This window comes from Stegastes partitus, unplaced genomic scaffold, assembly GCF_000690725.1.
Source record: "Stegastes partitus isolate 25-593 unplaced genomic scaffold, Stegastes_partitus-1.0.2 Scaffold1448, whole genome shotgun sequence".
Lineage (NCBI taxonomy): Eukaryota > Metazoa > Chordata > Actinopteri > Pomacentridae > Stegastes > Stegastes partitus.
This window is the reverse complement of record NW_007579179.1, coordinates 119,375-131,324: the sequence shown is the minus strand read 5'-3', so window position 1 is coordinate 131,324 and position 11,950 is coordinate 119,375. Positions and strand designations below refer to the sequence as shown.

Below are 11,950 nucleotides of genomic sequence, written 5' to 3'. Positions count from 1 at the left end.
AGAAAGAAACCAGAAAATATTCACTGAAGAAGCTGAAATCACTGAGTTTAGACTGATTGTAATAAAAATGACTGATTAATGGATGAGTTTTAAGTAAAGAAGCAGATCACAGCTGTTTTAACACTTTCATTCTGCTTCTGAACATTTTGAGCTTTAAGCACCAAACTATTTCATGTGTTTACTCTCATTTGCTGAAAAGTGTGGCTTGTTTGAGCGTATATATGTTTAAAAAAACTTGCACCTTCAGTATGAACGTCATCATGAGAGCAGCACAGCTTCGTCGGGGTCACATAAGTCCACGAGCCGCTCTGCTATCTCTGAGCGCTTTAAGATTCCACTCAGCCTCTGGGCCTTTTGTCTCTAAAACGCTGGAGCAACATTACTCTCCGCTGGGGCTCAGTAAAATAATCTTCCCGGCTCCTCTCTAACCGCTCTGCCCATGTTCTCACCAGGAGAACACTATCTGAGCATGACCGAGGGCTGCCTGGCCGCTGCAGAGGCTGCATGCATGCATGCCCGCCTGAATAATTTAATATTTACAATCAATTCTGTTCCACTAAGGCGGGCGGGGTGAAGGCTGGCTGGCGTTGGTGCTCGACAGGCCGCGGGCTGCAGGCAGGATGTCTGGCTGGAACACATGATTCAGGACTTTAATGTTTATTATTGTGACTTCTTCAATTTGTTTTTCTATTTTGGTTAATAATCCAGACGCTAAGTTTATACAAGTTCTGTTTTGTTGGTGCCCAGGATTTAGTCAATGGATAAATCTTTTAACAAATATCCCACAAAAGGACAAAAAACAATAATGAAATATTTTTCTAGCCAGCGTTGCCAGTGAAATGGGATTTATTTTACCCTGCGGTGCCATTATTGTCCAAAAAAAATGGTTAAAAACACATAACTGAGCGACACTGCTGCATCATTTTAAATGCTCACTGCTGTGGCGCAACGAACACTTACGTCAAGTGTGTATTTATCTGCAGCTGAAAAGTCCTGTAGCTTATATATATATAGTCCAGTTTGGTTGACTCTTCAGCCAGTCCAATCGACCATCACCAATAAACATAAAGAGCTGGTATTAGCAGCATATTAAATCAGTTTAGTGTGGTTATTTTTTTACTGAAATCATAAAAGCAGCTGCCCACGTTCTTCTGAATATAGAACTCTTATCAGCTGGTGGTCTCGATGAGTTAAACTGTGATACACAAACTGCTAAGTTTCTTCTCTTTGACCATCTGTTTGAACAAAATGTCCGTCGCTCCCGCTGCCAAAAACAATGGATTAATCCCACAAGGCTGTGGATGTAGAGCTTGGTTCTCCTTGTAAAAGCAACTGTCGATCCGGCGAGACTTTGTCGGGATGAGAGCAAATCGACCAACGAATCGAGTTGCAGACTGCAGACTCACTAGTATGAGTCAGATTTACTAGAATATGTAAGCGGTCAGCTGTTGTCGGGAGTTCATGCTGTTATTCTCAAAATAAAAGTATAGACTGTTTTCAAAGATTTGCTTCTTCAGAGTGACGTAGTTGACCTGTGGTAGGGACGCTGGAATAAATCAACATATTAATATTTGCATTTTGAAGTATTAATGAAGAAAAAGTTACTGGAAACAGCAAAGTTCAACGAAACCTCCTCACACAAAGGTTTACACTCGTTCGAGGTGGTTGTTGAGTTAAGCAGAGTTAACACATTTCACAGGAGATAGAAACACCTTTTTATGAATAAGACAGCAAAACGTTTCTGTCGTAGGTGACTCAAGTTTAGTTCGTTTCTGGATGGCAAACAGCCAGCAGGTATCGGTGCCACCTTCTGACAAGACTGCTGTTCTATTCACTCCTAAACAGTTAACGAGCCTAACGGGTATAAATGTCTGGATTAAACTTATTTTGTTTCTTTTTGCTTTACCTAGAACCACTTTTGTTAATAAGGAATCTTAAATATGTTGTAGAGCCTCTTAATGTTGTGTTGGCCGACAGAGAGCATTATGGGGGTTTAGCCAGTAAAGAGGCACCATGACGAAGCCTTCGTTGAGGCTTAATGAGCTCCGACCAACGCTCATGTGTTACATCTAGTCGAGATCAATCAGGACAACATTTATAGAACCGCTGGCGTGTATAATGACCTCTGTTGCTTTTATTGTGTCTTTGCCAGCAGTATAAGTGATAGCAAGTGTGTTGAGTTTATGTAATAAATGATCAATTAGCGATCAAAGTTGCTACGCATGTTAGTTTAATTATGCAACCAAGAAAAAATTATTTATGTCGCTCCAATTCACAACAATTTTTTCTATTGAGGCACCTGAATATAAGCTCCACCCACTAACTTTAAACAGAAAACCAGGTGTGTCCATATCCAGGCTGCTCTGGTCTCTAAGCTGCAGGTGTCCACGTTGGAACATGAGATATTTACACAGAAAGATGTTTTAACTTTTAATTAAATATGTACCGCAGATGCTTTTTTCTGACCAGCGCCTGTAACACGGCTGGTTAAGGAAATAAAACTCCAGCAGCTACCAGGAAAAGTCACTGATCGCTATCTTCATCTTCCTCCTGCACTAAAACCACTAAAGTCGTCTTCTTCAGTGTCTTTAGGAGCTGAACAGCCTCAGAATCACTTCGTCACTTCCTCAGTCTCTCTGTCGCTCTCAGCGTCACTTTGGTCTCGAGGTGAATTCGTAAAAATCCATAAATTAGCTGCATCGTTGTTTAAGCTGCAGCGTTCAAAGCGTGTGAAAAAAGTAGCTGCTTATAGTCCAGACATTACGGTACATCACCTCATAGCATTTACCACAGTAATTTATAAATTATAGAATATTATATGTGTGTATTATATGATTCATTTTGAACAGAGAACCCAACAATACAAAAAGCAAACGTGAAACTGGATGTAAAGAAAGTGTCAAGTGTAGTTTCTTGTGATTCTGATCAGTTGAATTAATCTGTTTTGGGACATCGCTACTAATATAAAATTGTTTTTTTTTTCTATGACACTTTGAAAATTTGGCTTCAAATTTTCTTGACAATCATACGTGAAGCTTGGATGTAGTTGGTTTTATCTTCTTTTATCTCCATCGCTCGTCGAGGTAACTCGGTTAAAGCAGACTGTGTTTACATTTCTATTTGATTGAGTTGTGCTTAAACACATCCTCTCCCCTCTGTGTCTCCTCGCCTCAGGACCTCTTCTCCATCAGCGCCTACGTCTACGCCCAGAGGCCTCAGCTGGACATCCACAGCTTCGAGGGGAACTTCACCAGGGTACAGTAGCTCGCTGACATATTTACAACCCGCGACACACACACACAATCTCAAACGCATGCAGATTTTTTTTCTATAGGAGCCGTGGAAGATGTGTATCAGCGCGGCGTGTTGACAAGCGACAACAATGAGGTCTTGTGTGTCCATCTGGGCCCGTTGTTATCTCCAGCAGGCCTCCCTCTTACATCACAGGCAGCTTCTCGCAGCTCCGTCTTGCTTGTTGCTCAGAGATTTTCTTCTTCTTCTTCTTCTTTTTTTTTTTTTTTATTAATAGCAGATTAGCGCAGCCCCCACAGAGAGGAGAGCTCCAGTACAAAGGGGGGCTTTGTGGTCCGTCTTCACTCTTGGCCACACACCAGGCTTAGTGAGCGAGCACTTCCTGCGCTCATTCATCCTCCGCGGCCTTCCTTTGCAGAGCGTGTGCTTTTAGTCCGAGCAGGATGGGAAAAAAATGGGTTCCCACAGATCCGCAGCAAATGAACTTACCTATTTATGAGGGTTTTTTTTGTTTTTTTTCCCCCTTTTTTTTTCTCGGATATGGCGGCTTTGTTTCTCGCCGTCTTTTTCTCGAGACCCAAGTTATGAACGCCGCGACGCCAATGTCAGAGCGGTCAGAGCGTTCTGCGAAGCTGCCATTTATTTTTCATGCACCTCTTCCCCGCGTTTGAGTGGATTGACAGGATGTGGCTGCTTAGGTATCATAATTATCATATCGGCCCGGCAACATGAGCCGACACTGGACCCCTCGCTCCTGACTCAAGCCATTTTCCGCATTTGACTTTATTTAAGAGAGAGGGGAGTGAAACCGGAGGGGGGGGAGGAGGGTGAAACAAGAGGCTCTCCGGGGGCTTATTTATCACTAAAAATCTCATCTGCTTTCACTCTCTATACTGTTTTAAAAGGAGCCTCTATCGCCGTGCTAAATCTATTGTCCGAGGCGCTACCGTGTCGCCACAGTCTGCACAACTGTGGACGAGCTGCTTGTTAAAATTAACGGCACAGCAAGTGGTCAAGTCGCTGCAGCGGAAAAAAAAGAACTTTGGCTCCATAAAGAGATCTAAAATGGCAAAAGGAAGCTTTTAAATGTGTCATTTTACAGTTTTCGAGTCGAATTAGAGCTTTAAAAATGGTCCAAAAGCACCACTTTAGCACATATACACAACATTGGTCATCAAATAAAATTGTCGTGTTATCTATGAATCATCATCAGAAATACTCTGAATGTATGAATCTGGTCAAGATATAACGAGAAACTTATTATAGTTTTACATTTATAAGCCCTTAGAATTGAATCCAGTCAAAAAAATGTGAATCAAGCTCTGGTTTAATCAAGGTAAGAATCTATAAATCTACAACTAGAAAACTAATTTACAAGCCCTTAGACGTAAATTAAATCCAAAATACAAGCTGACATCAATTCAGCTTATGACAAGAATTTGATGAACAGCATCACTTTTCTTTGTGAAACTCTTTCTGCTTTTGTTTTTCTCGTCTGCTCTGGGGCCACGCAGAGCAACACTAATTAGAAGTTGGCTAATTGCAGAAATAAATTCACTGCATTGAGGTGTTTCTTTCAAGCTGGAATCTCTCCTTTGGGCTGTTGAGTAGATGGAGTTGTTGTGTTTTTTCGTGTCTATAGGATTTTTTTTTTCTTTTCTTTTCTACACAACAAAGTCCCAAAACGGTACAAACAAAACAAACACTGTGAAATAAAACGCGTTAACAACAGCTACGATTGTCGTACAGTTAATCCAGAGTTTAAGGATGATTTTTCCTTGTTTTTTTTCCATTTCTGTCCTGCAGGAAGACACAGACCCACAGATCCATGAGAGTCTGAGCATCGAAAACACTCTGTGGGCCAGTACAGTTGTTGCATCTGGTGAGTTTTGACAGCCGTTACTTCAAATCAGTAACTGAGACATGAAAAAATGATTTGACACCTTTTTCCGTCCGCTTGTTTTATGTGAATATGATGGCTGATATATATCATAAATAAACATGTGCAGTAGCCTTGTTGAATGTCTTCACCGTTCACATAATGGAACAGGTGTTTATTTACAGAATTGTAGCTGATTTATTTTTTAATATTCAATATTTTCATCGACACAAAACCAGTCACCAGCTTCTAGTTTTCTTTCTGTGACACGTTTTTATTCAATCTTACGCAACAGAAACGGTAACTTCCTAGATTCTGCTCGCTTTGGGTGTTTATTGACTTGAGTTAATGCGCTTCATAAGAGGTGGAAGCACGCGTTCTTTTAACGTAGCGACATCTAGCTCGCATGGCTCATTATCAGTTTCTTTCGTTGTCTTCGCCAGCGTGAAACGTGGACGAAACCAGCTGACCTGAAAGACTAGTTACCGTAATTTCTGGACTATTGGGGCACCTGAATATAAGCCCCACCCACTAACTTTAAAAAGAAAACCAGGTGTGTACATATACAGGCTGCTCTTGTCTATAAGCTGCAGGTTTGGAACGTGAGATATTTACACGGAAAGATGTTTTAACTTTTAATTAAATAACTAACATACACAGATACGTAGATGCTTTTTTCTGAACAGTGCCTGTAACACGGCTGGTTGATTAAATAAAACTACAGCAGCTACCAGGAAAAGTCATAAAAATCCATCAATTATTCATCATAGTTTAAGCCGCAGCGTCCAAAGCGTGTGAAAAAAGTAGCGGCTTGTAGTCCGGACATTACGGTACTGCCTGGGAGTAGCAGTTCATCAATGAATTCATCATTTAATCAATAAAAATCATATTAACAGATGAGGCAGAAAACAAAGGATGTCAGAAAATACTCCCTGTTACATATTTTGGTGACCAGAGGAGGCGTCACTCCGACTGCAGGCAGCTCATGGTACCGAGCAGAGAGCATTGTGGGAGTTTAGCTCGCAACGGGCACCATGACGGAGACTTGAGTGACGCTCGATACCACGCAATCAAAATGGAGCCATAAGGGCGCTGAGTGGTGCTCGTTGTTCTGAGTCATTTTTGATTGATAAGGCTGCTGTGGTCATCAATTAGCGCCCACTGTTTCCTCGTCACCTTTCAGGTATTTTAGCGTCCGTCAAACAGCTGGTATGCGTTCCATTATATCGTATGCAAAACAGAAAGAAGTATGTCCCAATACAGAAACAAAGCTCATTTTGCACTGCAGACTGCGATGGTCAAAGTTTAGGTCATGTTGTTGCGATGAACGAGTACGTGCTAATATCTCACTAGAAAAGACTGTTACTGTCGGGATTTTTCAAAAAAACGTACAAAATTTTGCTCATTTGAGGCGTTTTTACCTTTTTCACACAAAACGATAGACAGTTTATTTTGCACTGTGGACTGCGATGGTCAAAGTTTGAGTCGTATGATCAGCATCTCATCAGTCAAACTTTGAAATAAAACACCGGCACAGTTGTGTTCGCTTGAGGCAGTTTTTGACCTTTTTGGAAAACAGCGTTTCGTGGGAGATGTTCCCGCGGATGCATCCCGGTTGTACGACGCTGCATGAAACAGTACGTCGACTTACAGTAAAAAGGAACTGGAGTGCAGTGCTGGTATTGTTTCGGGCTTGTAGCCTGTAGCGCCACCTTCTGACCAGCCTATGCAGCCTACGTTAGCCAGTCAGTCGAAACAGGTCGACTTTTCTGTATTGTTTGCGACGGGGATTTTGCTCCAAGTTGTGCTCCAAAGTTTTCCCGTATGAAACCTGGAGCCTTGATTTGCTATGTTTTGAAGTTCTCCAAGTAAAAAAAACAAACCAACAAACACCCACAGTTGAGGTAATCGTCCCTCGCTCCGGCTAAGCGATTCCCCACAGCAGCGACGGTGTCAGTTGAGAGTGTTTGTGACGCTGCCGCTGATGGCCACGGCATCGATTTGCGGTGTTGCTCTCCCCTCTGGCCTGACCTTGACCAGAAGAACAAACACACACAATCGCACAAAAAAAAAAAAAAAACCCTGCCTGACTTAGACCCTCTTACATCATCTCTGCTCGGGAATGTCATTGTCCCTCCTCGACGGACGCTCCGTCGCCTCCACGCCGGCCCCCGATCGCATCCCCTCGGTCTCAGGCCCCAGTCCAGCTGTGACAGGAGAATTAGCTGCTCGCATATTCAGATTGAAGCCCCTCCGCATGCTGAGCCGCACACACCATTTGTCACGCCGCTCAATATTTCCGGAGTTTGAAGTCAACCCGAGCCATTCATCACCTCCCTCTCCCCTCGCCGCTCCGCTCGCCTCGTTTTTAGAACTTTCCCTTTTGTAGTTTGCTGATTTCGAGAGAGGGACCCGTGTTTATTAGCACCTCTTCCTCCTCTCTCTCTCTCTCTCGCCATTAAGCTCATTTAATATTAATGACTCATTAATCCTTCGTAATAAGGCCACCGTAATGAATTGGCAAATAAAGATGGCAGAGTATTGATCAGCTTTTATGAGCTTCCATAGGCCCGCAGAGTCGAAGCGCATTAAACTCCTGTCTGCCGGCCTGAGTGGCAACGAGACAAAACGGCCTCGGCTCGGCCTTATTGTGTTTCCTCCCGCGCAGTTCGTCTTACTTGACCAAGACGAGTGTGCGTGCATGTGTGTTTGTGTGTGCTGTGCGTGGGGTGAGGCTCAGTTAATGAGCAGCATTACTTTCCTTGTCTCTATCTTTGGCAGGCACCGTGATAGGGGTGGTGATCTACACGGGCAAAGAGACCAGGAGCGTACTGAACACGTCCTTTGCCAAGAACAAGGTGAATACTTTGGGGGGTGTTTTTTTTGTTGTTGTATTGCTGCAGAATAAAAGTCCCCCGATTTGTTTTTTAGTTTTCTAAAACCAATTTTTATTCGAGGAAGAGGGTGCATCATGAAGATGTGCTATATTTAGACTCCTTATCCATTAGTTTGTTGCTTAATTTAATCATTCATTGAATATGCTTGGTCTGTAACACGGCAAATCATCACAGTTTTCACATTTATGCTTAAAAAAAAGAGAATCATATGATCATTTTTGGCTATTTTCAAGGATATACTGTTGTTTGATTATTTGCAATTAGTTCAGTTTAGTCATTTGGTCATGAATTAATTTGTCTAACAGCTGAACACACTGAATACACTTTTTTGTGTGTTTTTTTTGTATTTCTGCAAAATAGAAGTCCCCAGATTTGTTTTCTAAAATCAATATTTATTCCAGGAAGAGGGTGCATCTTGAAGATATGCTATGTTTAGATTCGTTATCCTTTAGCTTGTTGCTTCATTTTATCCTTAATCGAATATATTTGATCCGTAAAAGTGCATAAACATGCAGAAAAGAGCCATCAGAATAAACTAGACGACTTAAAATGTCCTTTTTTTTGCTATGATATTGTGTTTTTAAAAAATAAGACAAGCAGCAAATCATCACAGTTTTCAAATTTATGCTTAAAAAAGGAGAATTATATAATAATTTTGGAACATTTTTATGTGGGCCTTTCAGTTTAGCGACATCTATACTGAACAAAACTTAATATTGTTTTCAGAAGAGAGCACGTCTTGATGATGAACTATTAGGTTCATTATCCTTTAGTTTAAATCGATGTTCATTGTTTGGCAGAAAAGGCTTTCCAGAATGAGCTCGATGACTTCAAATGTCCTTTTTTTCTGTGATGACAACAAATAGGACGAGCAGCAAAAAGTTTTACAAGCTGGAAATGTAAAAATTCAGATTCACGACACTAACACAGTGTTCGTATTTATACCGGTAAGGTTTGATGTGGGCCTTTCAGTTTAGTGCATCTGTACCGATTCAATGCTGCATGTGACCTCGAACACCATTTTGGTAAACACAGAATCTGCTGTTTGGGAACTCTACGGTTTCTCACTTAACTACGGTAATAATGGACAAAGACGGAGGATCGAACCAAAGCTTACTTGCAGTGTTACAGGAAATCTAAAAGTGAGTGAAGCACAAACCTCAGCCGCCTCTTGTGCACAGTTCAGATCAGACTAAAGCGATAACAAACTCGACAGGTGTTTGAAAAGCAGCAGAAATGCCACTAAACTGTTGCGGAGGTTTTAAACACTAAATAATCGTCTACACTTCAGCCTGAAAGTCACAGCAGCCTGTGGCTTTTTTCTGATTTTCTGTTGTTTTTCCAGAATGCTCTTTGTTGAAACTTTACAAACTGTGATGAATAAAAGTTCAAACACGAGCTACAACAACTGCTGTCCAATAAAAGTACAGTTTAGGCAGGTTAATATCCTAAATTCTCACCTAAACGTGTTTTTATTGCATTGATTTGAGAGAATATCTGTTTTAATTAATCTATTTTGTGAATCTTGCTTTTTATTAGTAAGTTGCAGCAGAAGATGGACTTTTTTTTTTTTTTTTAAAGTAAAAGCAAAAAAGCAGTTTGTTTGTTTTTCTTGAACCAAAACTGTGATTTTTGTGTTTCTGTACAGCTACAAACCCAAACAGCTTCAGCTCTGTTTAACTCACATCACTGGCACCACTAAAATGCTCTCCAGGTCGTGTTTTCTATTCATCTGATATGATTCTGATGATTTAAACGGTTTCTATCCTGCGTAAGTTCCAGACGCCCGTGACGCGGTGCCAACAACAAACCCAGATATTCCCCCTCGTGCCATCACTTTCACCTCTGATCGCTAATCAATCACGGTGACAAGGTGCTTCTCTAACCTTGACTTTCCTGATAAAGTTGGACCTGTCAATGCGAAAGGTCAGCACCAGTTGCTAATTAACCAAAAGGGAAATTAACTAACCGCGGATTTAAATGACATTTTCAGCAGAAAGTTAATCCCGCAGAATCCCCATCGAGCGCTTTTGTCCCCCAGATCGAGGAGGCCGATGAAAAAAAAATTTGATGCTAAACGTAAGATTTGATCGGCTGGCTGGAGGAACCGGAGGCGACGCTTCTGACTTTAACGCGCAGAGTCGTCACCTGCAGTCCGCTCTGACACCGGCGCCTTTTATTAGGAACGCTGATGCGGCCGGTCGAAGCGCCGGGGCCCAGTGTTTTGTGTAAGCCGGACAGCTGAGAGGAACTCAATATTTCAAGGAGATGATGTCAGAAGTGCCAATATGGAGACTGGAGATTGGGGGGAGAAAGTCGATACGGTGCGGCTAAAGTCGCGGGAACGTTTTGGCCTCATATAATGTGTTGTGACACCGACGCGCGCACCGGATCAATCTGACACAGATTCACTCTGGGCGTCGCTGGACGGAGCAATGTCACCTGACAAGAGGCTCCAATAAAGATCGTCTGAAGTGTACATCCAACACGGTTACTCGTTTGTACCTCAGAGATCAATTTGATTCTTGAGTCTCTTTGTTCATTCATTTTAAAGACCGGAGGAGCCTTTTTGGTTCTAACTCGATGAATATTCATGTTCTTCATCACATTTCACTAAAATAGCAGCCACACAGGCAGATCCAATCATTCCTTTCTCTGTTTTTTCACATGAATGGAGTGAAAATATGCACTTTTATTCATTGATAGCATCTTTAGGTTTGAGGTAATTGAGTCCCCCCTTTTTTTTTTTTTTTTTCTTTCCTTGACTGAATGAATAATGACTTCATCTGATCCCCGGCGAAGGCTCGGAAAATTTAGACCGGCCATTGTTCCAGCGAGAAGGGGATCCTGCGCTTTTCAGGCAGTTGCACTGTGCTCTCTGTCTTAATTTTTCTTCATTTTAATCCACCCAAAACCTGCTATTTTTCTCAATAGCTCAACCATGAAGCATGTAGCGAGGCTCCGGGGTGGGGAGAAGCCAGCCCGCCCACCAGCCCACCAGCCCACCAGCCTCCTCGCTCTGCTCTTTCTGCTACTGGCCAGTTTTACCAGCGACTGATAAATCAGTCACACTGGTCTGTGGCGGTCCTCAGGGACATGGTGGGGGTTTAGCCAGCGCAGGAATTCTGCAGCTTTTTTATATACGTGGCTGCCCCCCTCCCCTCCTTTTCAGAGCAGCTCCTTTTATTTGCGGGAGGAGAGATGTTATGTTCTGCTGTTTTTGTAAGCGTGGTGCGTCAGATGAAAGGCCTCTGTGTACCGGGCTGCGCTGTGAGCGCTGCCAGAAAAGGGGAAGGGCGCTTCTTTATTTGACATCTTTTTCCCACATGCTCCATTGGCTGGGAGATACACTCGAAAAATAAAAGACAATTCTGACCCCTTTTTTTTTTTTTTCCCTCCTCTTTCTCTCTCTCGCCAGCGAACCGTCTCAATATGGGAACTTTCTCTATTTTTGAGGCCTTTTGACCTCCCCGTGCGCTCAAGGACAATACTCGAGCGTCACAATAATGCAGTTTTGTAGTTTACCACAAACTTATTTGTGCACAGTTTGCATGATAAAAGCCCGCAGCTCCCTTTCAGCGGCTTTGTTTTGGGCGCTTGTGCAGCATATTGTCAGGGTTTTTAGGAGCAGATGGGAAAGTTACAAAGAGTCTTTTCTGGTGTTAGTTGTCAGGAGAGGAATAAGATGTTTGCTCTGTCTGTGTCTGGACTTAATATTTTAGGTTTATGAATCGTTCAAGTGCTTTCTAATGGAAAGGCAGCTGTCTGTGAGTGGCAGAAGGAAGCCGATCAAACATGATAAACGTCTCTTCGTTAGGTTTGCTTGCCGTCACAAATCAGCAGCAGCATCTGATTCACCTGCAGTTTTATAGCATAAAGTATGTGTGCTTGTAGAGGTACTTGTGGAAGTTTATGAGATATA

The 11,950-nt window shown here is 42.3% G+C and overlaps 1 protein-coding gene across 1 annotated transcript in view; it reads left to right on the top strand.

Moving 5' to 3' along the window:
- The window catches only part of atp9b (ATPase phospholipid transporting 9B), a 66,679-nt gene that overhangs the window by 22,288 nt on the left and 32,441 nt on the right, over window positions 1-11,950 (top strand). The window contains exons 9-11 of the mRNA XM_008299676.1: window positions 3,175-3,255; window positions 5,059-5,134; window positions 7,913-7,989. Of these exons, the coding sequence (XP_008297898.1) occupies window positions 3,175-3,255; window positions 5,059-5,134; window positions 7,913-7,989 (234 nt within the window). The remainder of the gene's footprint in view (window positions 1-3,174; window positions 3,256-5,058; window positions 5,135-7,912; window positions 7,990-11,950) is intronic.